The sequence below is a fragment of the Ctenocephalides felis genome, unplaced genomic scaffold (genome assembly GCF_003426905.1).
Source record: "Ctenocephalides felis isolate EL2017-DRISC unplaced genomic scaffold, ASM342690v1 CF-g0.4_SCAFFOLD_01492, whole genome shotgun sequence".
In the NCBI taxonomy this organism is placed as follows: domain Eukaryota; kingdom Metazoa; phylum Arthropoda; class Insecta; order Siphonaptera; family Pulicidae; genus Ctenocephalides; species Ctenocephalides felis.
In genome coordinates this window covers 1,942,872-1,966,245 of record NW_020537646.1, presented here as the reverse complement: position 1 = coordinate 1,966,245, position 23,374 = coordinate 1,942,872, and the positions used below count along the sequence as shown (strand labels likewise).

The window sequence follows — 23,374 nt, the reverse complement described above, 5'->3', positions numbered from 1 at the left end:
TATAATAGAGTTAATTATATAAAAAGTCAATATATTAGATTTGTGAGTTCTTATCAAAATATATCAAATTTTTTGAACCGGTTTATGAACCGGATTTTAAATTTTAGCGTTCCGGCAAAAAAAATATTAGCACAACACCACTGCCAGTTGTGATCATAAGAATAAGTGATATTTAACTATTTAAACTAGACATTAGTGGAATATACAATTATGTTGTCAATGATTTAATCCAAGTCAATATTTTTGAAATATTAGCAGTATTTATTTACTAAGAGGCGTCCATTAATCTCCCCTACTAAACATCACGTGTATTTTTAGTTACGCGAAGAAATAATGTATTTTTAATTTTTCTTTAAATGTTTGGATTTTTTTTAAAAATCGGGTAAAACATAAATACACGAAATATCTTACTACACCCGTCCCTCTTCCACGTGATATTTTGTGATTTTTTGTAAAAAGCGTCCCCTCTCTTCCACAAAAAACCTTACGCGATTAATGGACACCCCCTAGGTAGAAGGGTTTATACAAAAACCGACATTTAAGAAAATCTGTGTTCAAATAGTCTTTTTTTCAAAAAGCTGATTTTAACCGGTTTCGAGTTTTCATAAAATATTTGCTCGAATAATTTGAACAAAAAATTTCAACAGAATTTCGGATGATTAAGGCAGTTTTTGACTCAAATTATTCACTTTTCAATTTTATTGATACAATAACAATATTGATATGTACAATTTTCATGCAATTTAGTAGAACAAAAAAAAGTCCAGTAAACCTTAAAAACAATTAATTATTTTTTGTTGATGCATGATTTTTGCACATAAGCGTTAATTTTTAAAATAATGGAACAAAGGATGACTATAGATTTGCAACAGTGTTTTCATCAATGAGGTACGCTTGGTTAAATTTGTCATTTTCATCAATAGAAACTTGATAATTTTGTACTACAAAACGGTTTTCGAATGCCTTAATTTTCTCCTCAAAAACCGTTTTAAAAACCCCCAAACCCTACTAAGTAACTAATGTTATATGCATTATTATTGCTATATATTTCGTATGTAGGTTTAATTTCAAGGTACAAAAGTGGTCCTAGCTGTTTCATATGCTAAACTCATCACAAGATATAAAAAAGGTACTTTTAAAATATGCTTTCGTGACGCGAAATTCTTTTTGAGACAAATGTGGTAAAATTTACATGCTAATTGGAAATCGCTAATTTACTTGTTGATTAATTTAGGAAGTCTAGGTATGTATAAGGGTTTAGGAATCGTATCGCATTGAGTATAACATTTGTGTTGTTAATTTATGAGCTGTTGTTTCAGCTTAAAACTATAGTTCTAGTTGCACCATGGACTCCGGTTATCTATTATGCAGTGCTGATCACTAGTCTAGCTCTATTTGCGACTTATTTATTTTGTCTGCGGAGGTAGTTTTAACCCAGTTAATTCTGATATGAAATAACATAGCTGGAAAAACAACTGATGGTCGACAACGAGTCGAGCTGTGATTAAATATTGAATATTGTCTGGTGTCGCCGGGCGGTTTAACTTTCGTGTTTGCGTTGCCTCATAATGAAAGCTGAAATATTTACACGGCCAGTTCGTCACAAAAGCTCCGAAAGCTCTAACGTTTTCGTTATAATCATTATTCGTAGAAATACCACAGAGACATACAAAGTTGCATGCGACCTATATCGTTCCTCCAGAGATTAGAGCGAACGGGTTGCTTTTTTAGGGTTTTTATCATTTTTTGACATTTGACAATTACAAGTGTCTTTTATTTTGATTTGTATATTGCTTAAAACGTGTAAAAAGAATTGTATGGAATTAGATGAGTTGAAATTTTGAAACGCGGTAATATATTCTTATAAACCAAACCCAAATGTTGGAAATTAGTATAGAATTAATTATGAGAATTGATTAAAGCTATTTACCGCCAAAGCATTTAATGTTTGTATAATTCAATGAACAACTGTACTTTGTCGCTTTGACGCTTACACAATATGTTTTACTTGGAAGACATCTAAAGGCATCTGTCACGAACAGAATAACAATTAATAATAGATTAATTAATTATCAAGAGGATCGTTTAATTGAATAACGAAATAATTTGTTAAGACACTCACGTTTGCTTTCATCGCCGTTCTTGAAATTCTTACATTTTGAATGCGTTGCCATAATTAATTAGAATATGTTGTAAGCTAACTATAATTGAAAGAAAACTTAGTTATGAGAGTTATTTATTTCTGATATTGTAATGTTTATTAGTATATATCAAATTTTGCAAATTATTAATAAGTGCGGCTTTAAAATCAAATGCGGCCCTTGAGTTAAAGAGATTGCTTATCATTACTCTATTTCATCTCGTTTGCTTGTAAGCAAATATTCTATTTTTTTTTTGGTCATCAAATGCAGTAGGCTTACTTTTTTGTTTAACTTTGGCCAAACTCATTGGTTTTTTTTAATTTCCTTCAAATTTCCCTGGTCAATCTTTGCAACTATTTTAGTTGGTATTATTAGAAGATTTATTTTTTGGTTGCTTTATTTTTGGTTATCTTGCTCTATGGAACTATGATGATAGCATCCTTAGTTTTAAATTTTCCACGTTTAAAATGTGTTTTGAATCCTACTAATGAAGTTGTATTTTATAAGCCGTGCTGAAACTTTTAATTATATTCATGACCGGCACGGTTAATTACTGAACACGTATGACTTGGTGGCAACTGCAACGCCTCAAGCCAAAAGCAGAGGTGAGCAACCATTTAAAAAATAGTAAATAGTCTTGAAATAGAGTTACATTTAATTTCAAAAATCGGAAATTTAATTTATTACCAAACTGATTAGAAAAATGGGTTTGAAAACTAATTTTACTTAACACTTTTTGTCTTTTTTCTCCAAACAATATATTATAAATTTTCAGGCCATCAATAATTCAAAGATATGTGTTTCTTGTCAATGATTTAAGAATAGTAGATTAACATATTCAATGGGCTCTGTTTACCTTGCTATTATATTTTTAATTTTATTGAGAAATGTTAACAACACCTGTTATTTTACCATCAACCATAAGGCTTTAGCTTCCTCAATGAATTTATTTATTTTGCTTGATCGTTTGTGTGTAGTTGCCTTTGCACGCATAATTCGCTATAGAAATGCATAAACAATGCAAAACTTATACGATGCGGTCGTTAAAGTCTTTTTCTTTCGCACAAACGAATATGTTTCACCATGTTTCTATGTCATCTTCCTTTGTGAGATTTCTTTACGTATTTTACAAACAGATATTGAATTTGTAGTAAGAAAGGGAACAATGTTATAAAACTTTTTATGATACTGTATCGTGAATTTATTTAAATTGGTTTTATCTAAGGTAGGTAAATTTAATTTTATTGTATTTGACAAAAAAGTGTTACTCAATTAATGTACTAAATAGTCTCAAACAATGTATAAATTTTAATAACCAAATAATTTTATAAATTTTATATTTTTAAGCGTGTTTGTTCGCAACTAATTTAATAATTTTGCAATTACTTGTGGTCAAGATTTAGCCCTTCGGGGTAGGGAGTATATTTATATGAATATAAATATCTGTAACTTATAATAACTGAGAGACTAGCAAAAGTAAAGAGAGAAGAAGGTTGTAGAGTGAAGATTAATATATATCATAAACTAAATAGTGGTCTTATTCCCATACCTTATGGTGATGGAATATTTATAATTTACAAAATTTAAAGAAAAGAAAAGAATCCGATATTTTTATTTTTTATGGTTCGACATAGATATTGGTTTACATCGTTGTTTTTGATATTCTTTAATATTGGATTTAAATCTCAACATTTTTATTTTGAATATATTTAAATATTTTTAACACTTCCTAATTATACAATAGACAATTAGTAGCTATTTATAAATTCATTTCTACATGAAATGGGGAGCACCATAATTTATATAAACTTCGAAGTACATCGCATTAAGTGCAATATAATAATGCACTTTATATTGTTTAGTAGATTTATGAGGTAATTAACACAATTCAGAAAATTGAGGTTTATGATCCTCGTAATGTTCTTATTTCATCTTCCTGATTTTCTTCTCGGCATTAATTGGCCTCCTTGATATACCTACCTGCGGGACGGATGATGCATCAGTACGTTGCTCCCCAGTGGAAGGGATCCCCGTTAGATTTCCTCTGGAGCGAGGCCCGCAATGGTCATGCGAGGCTCTTGACCTTCAAACCAAACCGTGTCTTTTCTCTGTGCTTACGAATCCGTGACAACAAAGACTTGTCGTTCGTTTCTGTCTTCATTGTTTCCATTTGCCTCAATTGGATTCTTCATCATTGTCTCAAACGCGGAGCTGACGAATGAAGATGCCTGCCTGCTGATGTTAAGGGCAACTTTCTATGGCTCATGATTTGGGATAATTGATAAGTTTGATCGCCACACTAAAATGATAGCTATTACACGATTAAAGTATCTTTATAGGCTTTACCATGATTTCTTTCATACAACTGCATCTGTTAATAAAACTACTTATTACTAGTTTTTATTACTCAGCTAAAAATAAGTCGGATTTTCCTCCCTGACGATTTAAGTCCAGAGCGCACGAACCGATTTCGACAATTTTGCATTCATTTGAAAGGTCTCGGGCTCCGCAAGGTTTATAGCTAAGAAAATTAGTGGTGCATGTCATCGTGCCTTAATGCAAATTGCTGGAACTTCACGCACCGTCATTAAAAATTCGAGTAATGACATTACTGAGAATGATCAGAATTATGCTTGGTTAAGTCAACGAGCAATTCTTGCCGCAAAGAATAATGATGTACACGCACTGAATTTCACCATGCAATCAAAAATTGCTGGCGATTTGATGACATACTGATGATTCCGACTGATCTTTTGTTTGACTTCAAACGATTGCAATTTCCAGTTCGCCTTAATAACAAGTCGCAAGGCCAATCGCTTAGTGTTTGCGGGATAAACTTCAAATAGGTTATATAGAAAATCATTGTTTTTCACACGGGCAGTTATACGTTGCCTATTCACAAGTTGGAAAACCATCCGCTTTATTTCTGTTAACGCCAGACCGAAAAACAAAAAATGTGGTTTACCAAAGAGTACTTCAATGAAACAGATAATTTGCGGATTCACTTTTATTTGCTTAGAGAAGTTCAACTAAAAAACACTTCATTTTTGTAATAGAAATAAATTCATTACTGTTGTGTAATAAAATCAAATTTTTGCTTTTCAAATATAATACAAACAAAAAACTTCTTCATCTTTCTCACGAAACCATCTGGTGGCGAAACGGAGTTCGTCGGGTTTGCTAATCGTGATATATAAATGTACTCTCCTGAGTAATACGGATCTATATTAGAATCTCTATTGGTTTGAATAAAGAAACTTTCCTGGGTTTCTACACGTAATTACTAAAATATACGGTTCTTTACTGCATAATTAGTGATTCTGAGATATTTTATCTTGAAATGTATATTTTTAGTACAGCACGCATGGTGAAATCTACGTGCAATATACAAACGGAATATAAAGATAAATATCGGTATAAATCACACAACCAGTAATTCACGCGCGACTAACTCTCTGACCGCGTGGCCAACTGCAACTGCAAATCTATTGTGCACGTTCACCGTTCTCCACTTGGTGTTAAACTTAGACTAGAAGTTGGTGTCACATGAACTTTGAAAAAAGGCAACATTTATTTCTCAATTAAAATTCAATTCATCCACCATTGCCCTAAACTTTTCGGCATCATGCCACTTTTATATAAGATGACGAAGGTTGAAATTTAGGAGTTAGGTAAGTGCAGTTGATCATCATTTTGTTGAAATGATAGTTATTAAAAAAATATATTTTATTTTATAATAGTTGTGTGATGTGAGCTTCACTATTACTCCACATTAATTTTATCTGATCCTCTTTACTATGCTTATAATCAAAATTGTAATCGGGAAACTTCTAGCAAATTGTGACATACGTAATTATAATAATGGCAATAATAATAAAATTTAACTGCATAAACCGCATATCGCACAACTAATCTACCGCGATATATTTTATTACTCATTGTTATAATGTTGTTAAAGCTTTCTCTATTATCATTATTCAAACCCGTTCGAATATTTATGTTTGTGCAGAGTAAATGCTATGGATGGCTTTATTTAATGATTAACGATTAATTAATAAACAAAAATCACACACACACACACACACACATATATATATATATATATATATATATATATTTTGTAGAGTTTCGAACAAGAATCCAAAAATAATACAAAATAAAAAACAAGAAAAGTTTTTAAAAAAACAATTTCTTTATTTAATTATTTGTTTATTGTCGACGTTTCGGAACTAGGTACGTTCCATCTTCAGGACATCTGTCAAGAAACATGATCTTGATGAGATTTTTGCAAACAATATGTTTAGGAAAAGAAAATAGATTTTTCTTAAATAATGAATTAAATTGTAAAAAATATAATAATGTACAGAAATATGATAATATGTTCAAAATAAAAATGATAAAAATAAATGAGTGGATTATCAAAACAGGATATTAAACATAATAGAAAATTTTTTTGAAAGTTATGGAAATTTTTTAAGAAAAGGTTAATGACAAAGTTGAATTAATTACCTGTATGTTTGAATAATGTGTATTATTCAAACATACAGGTAATTAATTCAACTTTGTCATTAACCTTTTCTTAAAAAATTTCCATAACTTTCAAAAAAATTTTCTATTATGTTTAATATCCTGTTTTGATAATCCACTCATTTATTTTTATCATTTTTATTTTGAACATATTATCATATTTCTGTACATTATTATATTTTTTACAATTTAATTCATTATTTAAGAAAAATCTATTTTCTTTTCCTAAACATATTGTTTGCAAAAATCTCATCAAGATCATGTTTCTTGACAGATGTCCTGAAGATGGAACGTACCTAGTTCCGAAACGTCGACAATAAACAAATAATTAAATAAAGAAATTGTTTTTTAAAAACTTTTCTTGTTTTTTATTTTGTATTATTTTTGGATTCTTGTTCGAAACTCTACAAAATATACACAAATCCAAGACTCTACCATTCAATATATATATATATATATATATATATATATATATATATTAGGGTGGTCCTTAAAACAGTCATTTTCGAATTTCCTTGCTCCCAGGGGCTCGAATGGTTCCAAATAGATAAAAAAACTATTCTCCGAAAGTTTTAGCTCTTAATATTAACGTTTAGATAGAGCGCAATTCAATCAAAGTTTTGTATGGAAATAGCAAGGAAAATTGTTCAAAAATTTTAAAAATGTTTTTTAGATGTAATTTAGCGAACAAATGAATGAATAAAACTCATTCATTTGTCGCTAACTTATACCTAAAATATTTTTTTTAAATTTTCAAATTTTTTTTTTAATTTTTCCATGCTCTTTCCATACAAACTTTGATTGAATTGCGCTCTATCTAAACGTTAATATTAAGAGCTAAAACTTTCAGAGAATTGTTTTTTATCAATTTGGAACCGTTTGAGCCCCTGGGAGCAAGGAAATCCGAAAATGACCATTTTAAGGACCACCCTAATATATATATTAGTCCATTAATTTAATCTGTCCTTTTTTCTTTTAGCAACTATTTAGGTCTCAACAACCCCAACTAGCCGGCGCAGCATCAGCCGTAGCAGCGTCCGCCGCCAGCACACCTTTGCAGCAACTGCAAGTGCAGCAGCAATTTCTTCAGCAAAGCTATCACCAACAACCTCCTCCCTATGTTATCAATGCAGCGCCCGCAACTGGACAAGAACCCGCACCTCCATATGTCGGTAAGTGATAATAATAAGTAGTTGGCGAAATTGGAAGATTACCTTGATTGATTGACTCGATCAGGCATCATGTAAGATGTAGAACTGTTTATTAGTATTACTGGATAAGGGAAAGATGTGAAGTCAAAATCGATAGCATTTTCTAATTACATCAAATCTCGGTGTAAAATGCCTTATGATTCTATTGTTTATGTTGCTTTTGGATTGAATCTAATGCGATTGTATTTTTCAATCCTATTGATAACACATAACAGTAGTTTGTTTGCGTGTGCTCTTGATAGAAATCTTTAAACAAATTCTTACGAGTTTGTCTTACTAATTATCATCACATCGCTTTTATTAGTATATTGTCATTGTCATGATTGAGTTCTTAGGAAGTATCTGCAATTATATACTCATATGTATTTATTTATATATAATTGATCGATGACGAGACAAAATTATAATTGCTTATTTAACGTCGTTGTGCATATTTTTTAAATTGTTTCTTTCTTGCTTCTGTATGCTCGAAATTATAAGTTCTATTTTCATTTTGTGACATATTAGTAAACCTTCTATCATCAATTTGAGTATCATAAACAGATGGAGCAGATATCATAATATGCAATTAATTGCAAATGATCTATTTGATAATAATTTTAATAAAAATATTATAAGAGGATTATCATATAATATATAAATTATTAGTTACCTATAAAATCACAGAATAAAATATTTTTTGAAGATATTATTTGAAATCGAGCTGTTTATTGCAATCTGCAATGTTACGCTATTTCTGTAAGCAAAATCAGCAGTTCGAATGATTCTAACAGTTTTCATATGCTTTTTCTCATCAAATGCTATTTTTTTCATTGAACTTTTTCCACAGAAATTTCATGGTTGAAAATATTTATTGTGGTTCAGGTAAATTATGGTTTTGACTTATATTTCAGGTGCTCTCATCGCTGGAGTTCCGCCGCAATATTACGGCGTGGCAGCACCATGGGGCGTATATCCTGCCGGATTGTTGCCGCAAAATGCAGCTGCTGCGGCAGCGCAACCGCGTCGGCCACTTACACCATCACAACAACAAGACCAAGTGAGATATTTCCCTAATTTGTTTCATATAATGTTCTCAACAAAATAGTTGGTTTAATATTTTGTCTTATCTTAAATATCGATTACTATTTTCTATTCATTGTTTCAGGTCCAAGGTCAATATCAAATGATACCTGCCTATTATGATCAGAGTGGATCCCTTGTTATGAGTGGTGGTGTTCGTAATGGAACACCCATGCGTTTAGTTAGCCCTGCACCTGTTCTCGTACCACAACAACAGCAACAACAGCAGCAGCAAACAGCGGCAGGTGTACAGGTATGGGACATTTATTGTTAACAACTTGTGTAGTATTGAACATGATCAGTTATTTCTTACGGTAGATGTATGACATAATATTCATATTTTAGGCGTCTCGAAACACAGTTCAACAACAACAGCAACAGCAACAACAGCAAGCTGTCGCAGCAGCGGCTGCTGCTGCTGCTGCACAACAACAGAGTGGTGCTGGGCAGCAGCTTTATCAAACGCAAGCATCCTCACAAACTTTGTACGCTCCGCAAAATGGTAAGTTGTTTATGATTTTCAAGGTTTTTCTTTATAAACTGTGCAACAACAGTTATTGTAGTAAAATAATGAGGGCCTGTGTGAATTACGAGCGCAAAATAAAAAATAGAAAAATTTGCATCTAAACATTTGCATTTCAATTTTATTTAAATTACTATTAGTGAGTTTCTCTTATAACCTGGTACGAAGATAAGAGTACAATTGTTTACAATGTTTTATAGAATGTGCTTTTAAATATAGAATCTTATAGTTAATGCCCAAAAATTTTGTCGGAGCTTCTTTAGTAGCTTCAGGAAAGGTTTCCAATGATTGAAATATTTGCTTTTATGCAGGACTATAATAAAAAAGAAATAATGATTTAATCATATTCTAGTCAATTGATGTGATCAGTCTTTATGCGAATTGTACAATATTATAAATAAGATTTAAAATAACAGTTACTTCGATAATAATTATTATTTTTTCAATAAAGCTGCAGTAAAATTATTTTTAATATTGGATTTGACCTAATACATTTGACCGGCTGTTTAGCAATAACCATTGATTATTTGAAAAAAAAACAGTCATATTTTTATTCAACAAGAGGCACTCCATTTGCACGGCTTAGTTGTTATTTTTGGTAAAATACATGTGTGTTTTGTTAATCAACTAATCCTTAATTCATTCATATAACCCATTCCATAGCTATCATATTAATTGAATACATACTAAAATATGTGTTTTAAAATGCACAAATATGTTATTGTACATATGTAAATATATAACACAGTGGTTGACATATGTCCCTTTAGGTGTTGGTACTGGTGCCTTATTTCCGGGGCTTCATGCGCCTCAACCATTTAGCGGAGGCTTAGGCACTTTAGGAAGCCCTGCCACACAATCAGGTACAATAATCGTGCATGAAGGTGTAACTGCACATAATATATTAAAAATAATTCTTTAGAATAACATTGAACATACTTGTATATTCAGTTAGCATAATATTTAACCCTCCGTCGGTCGGATATTTTTTCACCTTCGAACAGTCGGAAAGGTCTGGCTGGACCACCATTCATTTTACATGCATTTATATGCGATAAATGAGTTTTTGGAGTCTTATATATTAACGATTATATAAAAAAATCAAGAAATATAAAAAAATCGTTGATTCTTTTGTTAATTTTTCTGTTTTATATCAATGAAAAACAATATTTATTCTTTTTCGGCGCCTTTGAAATGAATGTGAAATTCAAATGAAAACGAAATGAGATGCGTCGCCTTTGAAATGAGCTGTAAAACTCAAAGTGAAAATATAATTTCACTACAGGTTTGCCAAAACAAAAAATTCGAACGCGGTACGGGTAAAAAAATTGTTGATAATGTGTGCATTACTCATCCGATTTTCAGTGTTTGCGATTACCAATAAGTTTGGTAGGTTTTCAAGAAACTCTCGTCATGAAAATACTAACATTCATGTTACAACACATAGCAATGAATATATACAACGCAGTTTGAATAGAAAATACCATGAAAAAAGGCAAAATACTGGTTTAAATATATCAAAAAGCGTATATTTCATACAAAATGTATGGGTGGTCTAGACAGACCTTTCCGACCGTTCGAAGTATAAAAAAGTTAATATCCTTATAATTATCCTTCTGTACATTTTTTCGTCCAGTTTTCATTGATCGACAGCTAATGAAATTTTAGGAAAAGTCAAGAAATTTCAAGTCGATAGGATTACTAGAAGTTTTTTTTTTTAATTGAAGTCGAAAAAAGTCTGGCCAGACCACGCTGACCGACGGAGGGTTAATTTAACGAAGAAGTAGTTGACAACATGTACTATATTTAAAAAAAGTGACATAATTTAACCATTTCTCCTCAACTATTTGTATAATATTTTTATCGCTTGTAGGCTGTTTAACTAATTCATTACATTAGTTATACTACTTATTAACGTTTTAACAAATTAATTTAAAATGATTAGAATATTTGAGTAATTTATGTAATTATGTATATAAATGAACAGGAAACTTTTTGTGTCGAGTAATTAGTTACACAGATTGTATATGTTTAATATTTTTGTAATCTTATTGAATTATTTTTCAATTCGATTTCATTCGAATATTTAACTATTGAATTTTTTTAAATATTATAGATTCGAACAAATAGTTTTAAAGCAAGACAATTTCACTTGTTCTAAATCTATAAAGAATTGATCAGTTATTTGCTTTTTGCAGGCCTCGCTTTGAATACGACATCGCTTACTGGACGACGTGACTCCTTCGATCGCAACACGTCCGCGTTCTCGCCTTCTCTCGAATACGCTGCCACCGCCAGACCAAAATGGGCCCAAGGCTATGGAGCAGCAAGCACCGCAGGTGTAGCCGCAGGCGGCGGCTCTTCTGCTAGCCCTTTGCCGCAGTTGGGAGCACCTCTGACGCCTCCACCACCTCAGACCGCGCATGCTTTACATACGTTACAACATGCTCACGCGCACCACACGTTGCAGCAGCACCACCAAATGCAACAACAGCAACAACAGCAGACAGCGCCAGGATTAGGAGCATTAGTCTCAGCAACGCGGGTGGTGAGAAATTAATTTTACCCTAACCGTTTTAGCCATCAGTCTACGAATACTAATACACATCAATCTACTCAATATGTTCGCTTAATTTATTTCACGATGAATCGTGTACTTTTTAATATTAGTTGCAACTAGGGTTTATACAAAAACCGACATTTCAGAATACCGGTTTTCGAATTGTAAATTTAGCAGAAAACTGGCTTTAACCGGTTTTCGAATTTTATATAAAAAATCAATTTTTGCTCGAATATTCTGTAATAACAAAAAAATTATCGGCAAATTTAGTGTTATTTAAAGCAGTTTTGAACTGAATTTATTTAATGTTCAATTTTATGAATAGTGAACAAATTTAATTAGTAGAACAAATAATTTTAATTAGTAGAACAAAGAAATAATAGCTGATCTGGATTAAATAACTTTGAAAATGATTATTCGTTATTCATGCATCATTTTCACATATGAGAATATAATTATTTTTATGATAATTAAAGAAAAGAAATGAATAAATAAAAATTATACATTTTTTCATAAAAAACTTAACCTTTAATTAAATAAAAAAATAGATACATACATATTGATACATACTTGTTAATGTCAATTTTAGTTCTAAAAACAATTAAACGAAGCTCCGAGTTTATTTTATTTCAAACAATTTTAATTAATTAATTTCAAATATTTAATTATTTTTTGGTTTGATGAAATATGATTTTTAAAAGCTGAGGACGTCTATCGATTTGTTATTTAGAAGTGTCCTTTGTTTACTCACAAAGTTTTCGGAAATAGAAAATACTCTCTCACTTGCAATCGAACTAGGCTTAATCGTTTTTAAAGCATGATAGAATAATTCTGAAAATATTGTTCTTTTATTTGTGACTTCTAAGGCTAAAAGCCCTTTTTCAAAATTTGAGTAGACAATTCAATTCTTCAACGAGAAGTTACATCGATCTAAATTAACATATACATTGATATAATCTAATTTAATATATACACGAGATAAATTATAACACAGAACCTTTGTGGGAACTATACCAGACTGATATGATTCCAAATTTTATCGAACCGATATGATTCCAAGTATCAAAACGCTTGCTCCCATCTAGTAAATTTGTCATTTTCCATTTAAACGGTAAAAACCGATTTATTCCGCTAAAAACGGTTTTCGAATTTCATAATTTCCGTCAATAAGCCGGTTTTCAAAACCGGTTTTTGAAAACCGACAATCTCTAGTTGCAACTGATTTATTTTTATGCAGTGATCGATTTGCTTATTGTATGACATTTATAATCTTACTGTTGTATAATAATGTCGTTGTTTTTATATAAATTTTATTTTATTGCAGGTATCAGCCGCTCCCGGAGCCGAAGCTGCAAAGTATCGTCAAGTAGGTTCGCACTCTCTCGCTCCTGTTGGTCTGGCCACAGCAAATGCCATGTTTGGCAGTACCGGCTCCATCTTCTCAAAACTGGCCGCTCGACCAGGTTGCGGGGCTGTGGTCGCAGCGTCATCGGCCGCCGCGCTGATAGCTCAGCCGACAACTGGTGCGGCGGGCGCACTTGCAGCCGAAAGACCGCCGGGAAGGTCTCGCCTATTGGAAGATTTTCGTAACCAACGTTATCCTAATTTGCAACTGCGAGAATTGACTAATCACATTGTAGAGTTCTCTCAAGATCAGCATGGGTCTAGATTTATTCAACAGAAATTGGAAAGGGCGACTGTGCCGGAGAAGCAACTTGTGTTTAACGAAATATTGGTAGCAGCGTATAGTTTGATGACTGACGTGTTTGGAAATTACGTAATACAGAAATTCTTTGAGTTTGGGACGCCGGAACAAAAAAGCACTTTAGCTCAGAAGGTATTAAAAATTTTATTTTGCTATAATATATAAATATATATTATATATTCGTCCTTTCGAACGTATTTTTTGTATATTACTAATGTTTTCTCATGGTTTTCCTTATTCAAATCATTTTTCAATTGACTTAAAGTTTTTGATTGTTTTTTAACTTTCCGTAGGGCAAGTTATAGTAATCGCAAAAAAATTGAAAATGAAATTTTTTGCATTTCTCGACGTTTCAAAGGTTTCTAAAATATTTTGGCATACCTTAGGAAAAATGGATGTGTGTGTGTGTATGTGCGTGTGTGTATGTATGTGCGGATACAAATTTTCGTCGACGATTTCGGGAACACCGATCAACCGATTTGAATAATTCAAAGAACATTCGATTCGTATTGATTAGGAATCGTGCTGATTAATTTTTGGCAAAGGCAGGTCTAGCCGTTCCGAAGATACGGGGCAAAAAGCATTTTACTTGTATTGACAAGGTGAAGAACCGATCAAATTTTCATAAAGGCAGGTCTAGCGGTTTCGGAGATATAATGAAAAAAGTAAAAAAAAATGCCATTTGGCGATCAAAAATGATCATTAGACATATGCACACAAAATTATCAGATATTTTATAGAGATTTTAACAATAAGTATAAATTTGGTTTACATTCCTATGGGTTCCGTACCAATGTTTACGCGTTAGACGGCGACGCGGCGCTTACGCGCTTTGATATTTCGTCTTTATGCAGTTAAAGCAGTACGATTGCTTTGAAAAAAAGTTTAGATCTTCCAAAATATGTCAAAATAAAGAAAACATTATTTTTCCAAAAAAAGAAAATTAAAAAAAAAAAAAAAATTAAAAATTTTTTAGGTTAGAGGTCATGTGCTACCACTAGCACTGCAAATGTATGGATGTCGAGTGATACAAAAGGCTTTGGAATCCATTCCTCCAGAACAACAACAAGAGATCGTTCGAGAGCTTGATGGTCATGTACTCAAATGTGTAAAGGATCAGAATGGAAATCATGTTGTTCAAAAATGTATTGAATGTGTTGAACCTATGGCATTACAGGTTGGTGAAAATTTATGAATACACAATTAAATTATACATTAAAATTTTATGACACTTTTTTTTAATAATTTTGATAATTATAGTTCGTAATAAATGCGTTTTCCGGGCAAGTATATTCCTTAAGCACACATCCATATGGGTGTCGTGTTATTCAGCGCATTTTGGAGCATTGTACAGCAGAGCAGACGACTCCAATTTTGAGTGAATTGCATGCTCACACTGAACAGCTGATACAGGTAGATATAATTTGATAAATATAATTTTTCATGAATGTGTTTTGAAAATTTTAGTTATATAAATCGTTCCGTAGCATAATAAAAATTATAAAACTGTTGAAATGCATTTTTTTTTGTATGGAAACAAATTGATCTTACTTACAATTTTTTTTAAATATTATCAATCACTTTGGTTTTCATTTCATTTATTTTATGTTATGAATAATGTCTTTGCAGGATCAATATGGAAATTATGTCATCCAGCATGTTCTCGAACATGGAAAACCTGAAGATAAAGCTGTATTGATAGCTGGTGTACGAGGAAAAGTACTTACCCTTTCACAGCATAAATTTGCTTCAAACGTTGTTGAAAAGTGTGTAACACATGCTACACGTGCCGAAAAGGCCCAGCTTATTGAGGAGGTCTGCAACTTCAACGATAAGTAAGTAATTACAGAATTAAATATCAATTTATATTTTAAATGCAAGCACTATTTTTTCGTTCAATTGTGATATTTAGTTTCAAATTAGTTTTAAAATTTCAAGTATTTTTAAATTTATTAACTTCCCTTAGGGTAAGTTATAGTAATCGCAAAGAAATCGAAAATGAAAATTTTTATATATCTTTACGTTTCAAAGGTTTCTGAATATTTTGGCATACCCTAGAAAAAATGGATGTATGTGTGTTTGTGTGTATGTGTGTGTGTGTGTGTGCGGATATAAATTTTCGTCGACGATTTCGAGAACACGGTTCAACCGATTTCAATTATTCAAAAAACATTCGATTTCTATTAATAAGGAGACGTTAAGGAGTTTTTAGCATAGGCAGGTCTAGCCGTTTCGAAGATACGGGCAAAAAGTGCCAAAAACGATAACTAGTTATTAGGAGAAAGGAGCGTCCGATTTTAATAATTCAAAAAATATTTTACATGTATAGACAAGATGAAAAACTGATTATATTTTTGAGAAGGCAGGTCCAGCGGTTATTAACTCTCAGTAAAAATAAGTTAAAAAAAATGTCATTTGGCGGTCAAAAATGTTTATTGGATATATGTAAATCAAATTATCAGATATTTTATAGAGATTTTAATAATGTGCACAAATTTTTTTGGATTTTTTAATTACGGTACGGGAAGTTCCAGCAATTTGCCTTGAGGCGCGATGCCATGCACCCCACTAGTTTATTTATGATTACGATTTGCTAATTTTATGAAATTATAGATTTTATGATCTGAAATAACATACTGAAATATTGTGGACCTATGATAATCTGGTCAAGGAATATACATTCCTTGTTTCTTTCGTTGAGTATACATTTTAGAACTGAACATGAATTTTACGAAATTGATGAAATGAAATGTGTCAAATTAATATAATGTATACATTTACATACAGATATTATAAGTATGTTTGAATGACATAAATTGTAAATCGTATCAATTATTTCTTAATAAAAGTGAAAATGTTTCGAAATACACACTTGAACATCTTAATTCTTATTGATTGAGTTATTATGCGTACGTATTGGGAAGTTCATGCAACTTGTCTTAAGGCACAATGCTACTCACAACTAGTTACTTATGAGATCTAAATTTATATCTGATACTGCTAATGCGCTTTTTACATTTGTGATATAGATAATAATGGTCTTTTTTATGGTGACAATTGAAATCAAAATGTGCTTACAAAATATCGTGATTTTGGAGGAAGGTAATCACAATGAATGTGAATTTTTATTTTAGTGCCTTGCATGTGATGATGAAAGATCAATATGCCAATTATGTTGTGCAGAAGATGATAGATGTATCAGAACCAGCACAGAGGAAGATTTTGATGCACAAGATCAGACCTCATTTGAATTCGCTCCGTAAGTACACATACGGAAAACATATCATTGCAAAACTTGAAAAGTTTTTTATGAAGTCTGCTAATGCTATGTCGGCAATCGGAGGTAATGATCTTGGCCCTATAGGACCTCCGCCAACTAATGGAGTTCTATAAATGATTCTGTTCGCAATCTATTGTCTGCTACAAACAAGATATAGTTAGTAGGATTGTTCTTTAGTAATAATAAGCTGTAATTCAAAGTCAATGTGGTACATATGTGCTAATTTATTGTTCATTTGATGTTATCTCTGGCGTATTTTGGACAATTGGTTTTACTTCAATTAATATTTTAAAACTTTTAATATCAAAATCGAAATTAATGCATTGCCGAGTGAAGTTTGTTCAAAATGATTTGTTTGATCTCTAATTGCGCATTAAAACTTTAATAAGATCTAATTTTATTAAAAGAACAATGTAAGTCATAAATTATATATGATATTTTATATACTTGTGTTTTTGGCACGTTATAATAGAATCCTTGATCGGGGGTTATAATTTGGAAAATATGTATAGTTGTGTATTTATCTATTTTTTCCTACATAAAATGTAGTAAACACAGTATGTTAATAGTGTATATGTAAGTATCGTGTATATTCTTTAATATACCTGTCCTATATGTATTTAAATAGAGAAAAACCAGGTATCAACAACAATAAAAATGTGTAAAGGAAGTATTTTGTATTATGTATTAAAAATATCTTTTAAAAGCCAAAAAATGGTACATACTATTTCTTGACCGTCATTAATTTACCATCTAAAACTTGTAAATTGATTTTCATTCATATAGTGTCTCATTTTAAAGAACAAATTATTTATATTTAGACATTATTTTGTGTATAATATTCATTTATATTATTCTTTAAATCATTGGAGAATATTTGTATAAAAAATGTCAGTCATTGAATTGAAGCATCATCATGCCTGTATTTAAAATGTGTACATTTGTTTATAAATATATTTATTATAGATTTTCTTACTTCATTTAATTAAAAAATAAATCAGAAACATTACAATTTAATTTTTATGGATTGTTGATCTTGTTAACGAAATTGAATGTAAAAAGGAAATTGTATATTACTTGTATTATATTGAAAATTGATTAAATTGCCTTGCATGTGCTGGAAATAATTATTTAAATGAATTAAGAAAAATATTTATGCGTTTTAAGTCTATTATATTTTGAAGTAATGGATTTTTGAGATGTAGAATAAGAATATGGCCATATTAGTAATTGCTGGTGACACTTTCAATGCTTCATAAAAATTATTTTTGTATTTCTGATTTAAAGAACTGAATGCATGTACATAGTTTTTTATTTATGATTTTTTTGGATTATACATTATTATATAAATAAGCATGAGGATAATTATATTACATTTAAAAGTCCATTTAGTTCTTTGTAAAATATGAAAAATATACTTCACAAGTAAATTGTAAAAATGTAAAAATTATTTTTTGATAATCTGACATTATCTTTGTTTCATATAGTCTTAGATTGTAAATTTTACTAACATTATAAGAATGGGAATTCTATAACAATTTTACTACTTTTATATAAAGCACAGCTTAAATAGGAGACACTTAACTTTCAATTGAAAATATTTATTAGTATTTGAAAACGAAATGTTTACAAATGTTGCATAATCATATGAGAATTCTAATGAAATTTGTAATACGACTTTATACTTGAAAAATATGATAAATTGTCATTCGCAGCTCTAATACTACAAAGCAGTATTTGCAATGTACTTTGATTTTAAGTAACAATGATATGTATTATTACTACATATATGTATATCTGTATTATAATTATGCCCAAAAACCTATTCATGTTGACGAACACCATAAATTAACTCATGCGTTAAGACATATTTGTATTTTATGTCAAATAATGATAAACATAAAATATTTGGAATATGTTTTGTATGTGCTTAATTTTTTATTGTCCGTGCATGAATTTGATTGTTATTGAAACGGGAAATATATACTAGATGTATAAACATATAGGTATACATGTACAATATTTCTTGTTATATATATATATATATATATATATATATATATATATATATATAAGATTCACGTGGTTTTTATGATTTTACCCATTGCATATGGATAGAAGTCAATTGTAGGCATAGAGACATGACTTAGTTTTTCATTGTTATCACCGAAATAAGTATGTTCAACTTCATAATTTAAAATCATATTATATTTGAAGAATAATTTATTCAATGCGTTTTGTAAATTTTCATTTCATTAATTATAGAATCATTTTTTAGAGTGTCATTTACTAAACTATGTGTTTATATGTGTATATACATATATTTGTATATTGATATGCCACCAATGAAATGAGTTTGAAATTAATATTCATTAACGATGGTATTGCACTGAATGTTGTTGATTATGTTTCGACTCCTTTAATAAAAAAAAACTCAGTATGTTGAGTAAATGAATGAGTAATCTCTGTTAGCTCTCTAAAATACAAATATAAATGCATAGTTAATATACATCAATATGAAGAGATTGCTTTGTTTGCTTTTATAAACTAAATGCTATATTTATGTATATATTTGTAATGAAATTGCAGTTTCTTATGTATGTATGCTGTGTTTATATATATATATATATATATATATATATATATATATATATATGTATATATATGCATTATTTATTGAAATAATCAATTTAACATAAAAGTGATGCATTTGTAATTATAAAACTATTATAATCTAGTTTTAGATTTAGTTTATTATTTTAATTAAACCTTTATAAAAGATAATTAATGAATTTATTAGTTTTGTTTAACTAGCCAACCCAGATAATTAAGTTGTGTAGAATTGGTTTAAATGACATAATTTTTGTAAAATTGGTATAACAACATGAATTGTAAACTATATGAAATTGCTTTTTATTGCTTTTATTATGAAACGAATTTTCATAATTTTGACTGATAACTAGCAATTATGAAAATATAATCAACTTTTAATATTGAAGGTATTTGGCGAAGTTGTTGATTCAAACGATATCTGGGTTTATAGTGATACTGATCTGAAAGTTACAATGTTTTATCTCGAAATCTAATTCTACATTTTAATCTTTAATTCATATATATTGTATATCGCTGTACAAAGAAAAATTATATAGCTGTAAATTGAAATTTCCCTTTAGTTGTAAAATCTACTTCATTATGAAGAATTAAGTCGGGCACCGTTGTATAATATTTTTACATAGACTATTGGCCTAATATTTAATTTACTCAAATTGAAAGCTTAAATCTGTCTAGTTCATATCTTTGTATTAGAAGTGTAAATATCAGCATGAAAAAAATCACTCATAATTTGTATATTTTATCACACATTCCATGAATTTAAAAAAAAATCTTCAACACCATGTCATCTTTCTATTTTCAAATCATTTGTATAAATGCACACATTATGATTAATTCTGAAAATATTAACGTCATAGGTATTTCATTTGAAATATACCACTGAATTTGAGATAGCACAGAGAAATTTCAATTTACTATGAGATATTCTATTATGGAATAGTTTTATTTAAATAAGATTTTTCCTTAAATATTGTATAGTGTTTTAGCACATTTATATTAAACATAACTATAAATATATGAATATTGTTCTTTATCATTATAAATATGAACCATATAAAATTATATAATAAAAGTATCTGTATTGAAAATAACTTTTAATGTCATTGTCATTATGTCGTAATTTCAGTTTGAAAATGTTTGGACTACTTGTATACATTCATGGACTATGTAAATTTTATTGAACTTATGAAAAAAATAACTTTTTTTCTTTCCAATCAGCTCCTTTTAGCCCGTTTGTCCATGACGACTCAGGTCAAATATTAGTTAATCCAACAGTGTCAAACACATTGAGATGGACGACTACGAAATAGCGACCCAACAGCCGTTTTATTACACTCACTAATATTCTGAGTGTCAACTCACGAGAAGCGATCGTGATCAACGACTTTGGAAGACTGGGTCGGGAGTTCGACTAGCGATCGCCGCGTGAATGAGGGATCGCGACCGATGTCGGGTTTGAAAAATCGGATTTCAAAGTCATGGACGATCTGAGAGCGATCCTTTCTTTTCATATCCATTTCTTCCTCTCCCTCGTGACTGACACCTTATCGTGGTGAGGGGGTCCAGTTGGGCGGTAACCGCCCAATTGAAAAGAGCAGCCGCCGCCTTATTTTGCACTTTTGTATACTAGATGAGTAAGAGATATTATATTTAAAATATTTAAGTTTTCGAATTTAACAGATATAAGTTTTCAAATTAAATTGAGTTAATGTGCGATAGATGTCGCATTCGTGTGTATTCCAATAGCGCATACTTTAAAATATAGAATGCATGTGCTTAAGCTAACCTTTCATTGCTGTTTTTTACGATGATCTGGTATGGGAATTATGCCATGCCAAACTACCTGATCGAGCCCGCAGTAAATATATAAGCAATAAACCACTGGAATTAGGATTTTTTTAGAAGACTAAAACTTTTCTTCTTTTTTTTTGTCCTTGTAATAATGTATAAAATATTGCATAAATATAATGTAATGTAAAACTATTAATTTTTGGGTAGAATATACCCTAGGGTAGAAAAACTCATACATAATTGACTGTATTTACATAAAATATATCCGATACATTGAATAAATGTTTATTTCTGTCTGTCTGTTTTTTACGATTTCGGTCTTGCTGCATGAAGATTCTACCGAAACTTCAAATTTTTTTTGTGACATCGATTGTTAGGCGAACTGATGGTTTACAATTTAAAGCTCGATTATGCCCACGATTTTATACAATTTTTTTTATCGATTTATAAATTTTAATTTTCCAGTTTGAAATTCCCGTGGACTACTTATATAAAATCATGTTTTTTTTTCAAGTATTTTTTTCTAATTTTGTCACGTGCCTCTGACACGGACTAAAAATAGTCCATGATATTGTTTTTAAATTAAAAAAATATTTTTCCATATTTTTTTCCAGGTTTTCTTTTCGAAAATTGTTTTTTTCATTTTTCTTGGAAAAGAGCGCGTCGGCGACTTGACTCGAAACATCGACCATAGATAACACCCGTTTCGTGGCGCAACTCGGGTGTCAAGTGACTAGTTCAAGCGAGAATCAATCTCTTCTGTCAGGCCTCTGGGGTGGAGGGGGTTCAGTTGGGCGATAACCGTCCAAATGCCAAGAGCAAGTCTATTACTAACTTTTAAGTTTAAGTAATCTCCTTTCACCACTTAATAAAGGTAATCCATATTGTTGTACATGAAAATACAAGTTATTAAATTTAATTGAATAAATTGTATAGATTTATTATATATAGACTTGTTTAAACTCCACCTTATTGCTGAAAGTTTACTACATATGCGACAGATGTCGCATTCCATAATTCATTCGTATGCATTATGTACAAAAAAACAACAATGTAAAATGTGTTTTAAATTATTGCAATAAGTACTTTTGTCTGTCTGTCTGTTTTTAGCATATTAGCCATTGATTTTATAAGTTTCTTGGTTATATTTTAGAGCTTTTTTAGAGCTCATAGCCTTTGATTTTATAAGTTTTTTTGGTTGTATTTTAGAGCTTTTAGCCTTTGATTTTATAAGTTTTTTAAGTTGTATTTTAGAGCTTTTTTCCAGAGACTAAAAATTTTGACTAAAAATTTTTTCCAAAAATGTTTTTCACTAAAAATTTCTCCAAAAATTTTTTTTGAACAAAAATTGTTTTGACCAAATTTTTTTTTTCCAAAATTTTTTTGACCAAAATTTTTTTGACTAAAAATTTTTTCCAAAAATTTTTTTACCAAAAATTCTTTTCACCAAAAATTTTTTTGACCAAAATTTTTTGGACCAAATTTTTTTTTGCAAAATTTTTTTGACCAAAATTTTTTTGACCAAAATTTTTTTCCAAGAATTTTTTTGATCAAAATTTTTTAGACCAACATTTTTTTTCCCAAAAGTTTTTTGACCAAAAATTTTTTTGTCCAAAATTTTTTTTCCCAAAATTTTTTTGACCAAAATTTTTTTTCCAAAATTTTTTTGACCAAAATTTTTTTGACCAAAATTTTTTTTCCAAAACTTTTTACCAAATTTTTTTTTCCAAAAGTTTTTGACCAAAAATTTTTTTGTCCACAAATTTTTTTGACCAATTTTTTTCTCAAAATTTTTTGGACCAAAATTTTTTTTCGCAAATTTTTTTTTTGCAAAATTTTTTTGACCAAAATTTTTTTGCCCAGAATTTTTTTTCCAAAAATTTTTTGACCAAAATTTTTTTCCCAAAATTTTTTTCAAGAATTTTTGAACCACAATTTTTTGGACCAAAAATTTTCTTCCC

The 23,374-nt window shown here is 30.1% G+C and overlaps 1 protein-coding gene across 1 annotated transcript in view; it reads left to right on the top strand.

Annotated features, from left to right (window-relative positions):
- The window catches only part of LOC113370222 (maternal protein pumilio-like), a 23,872-nt gene extending 6,206 nt beyond the window's left edge, over window positions 1–17,666 (top strand). Inside the window, exons 3-13 of the mRNA XM_026610896.1 lie at window positions 7,648–7,840; window positions 8,773–8,918; window positions 9,027–9,194; window positions 9,287–9,443; window positions 10,235–10,327; window positions 11,663–12,012; window positions 13,349–13,861; window positions 14,706–14,906; window positions 14,990–15,142; window positions 15,359–15,564; window positions 16,864–17,666. Of these exons, the coding sequence (XP_026466681.1) occupies window positions 7,648–7,840; window positions 8,773–8,918; window positions 9,027–9,194; window positions 9,287–9,443; window positions 10,235–10,327; window positions 11,663–12,012; window positions 13,349–13,861; window positions 14,706–14,906; window positions 14,990–15,142; window positions 15,359–15,564; window positions 16,864–17,122 (2,439 nt within the window). The 3' untranslated portion in view covers window positions 17,123–17,666. The remainder of the gene's footprint in view (window positions 1–7,647; window positions 7,841–8,772; window positions 8,919–9,026; window positions 9,195–9,286; window positions 9,444–10,234; window positions 10,328–11,662; window positions 12,013–13,348; window positions 13,862–14,705; window positions 14,907–14,989; window positions 15,143–15,358; window positions 15,565–16,863) is intronic.
- Window positions 17,667–23,374: the final 5,708 nt, after the last annotated feature.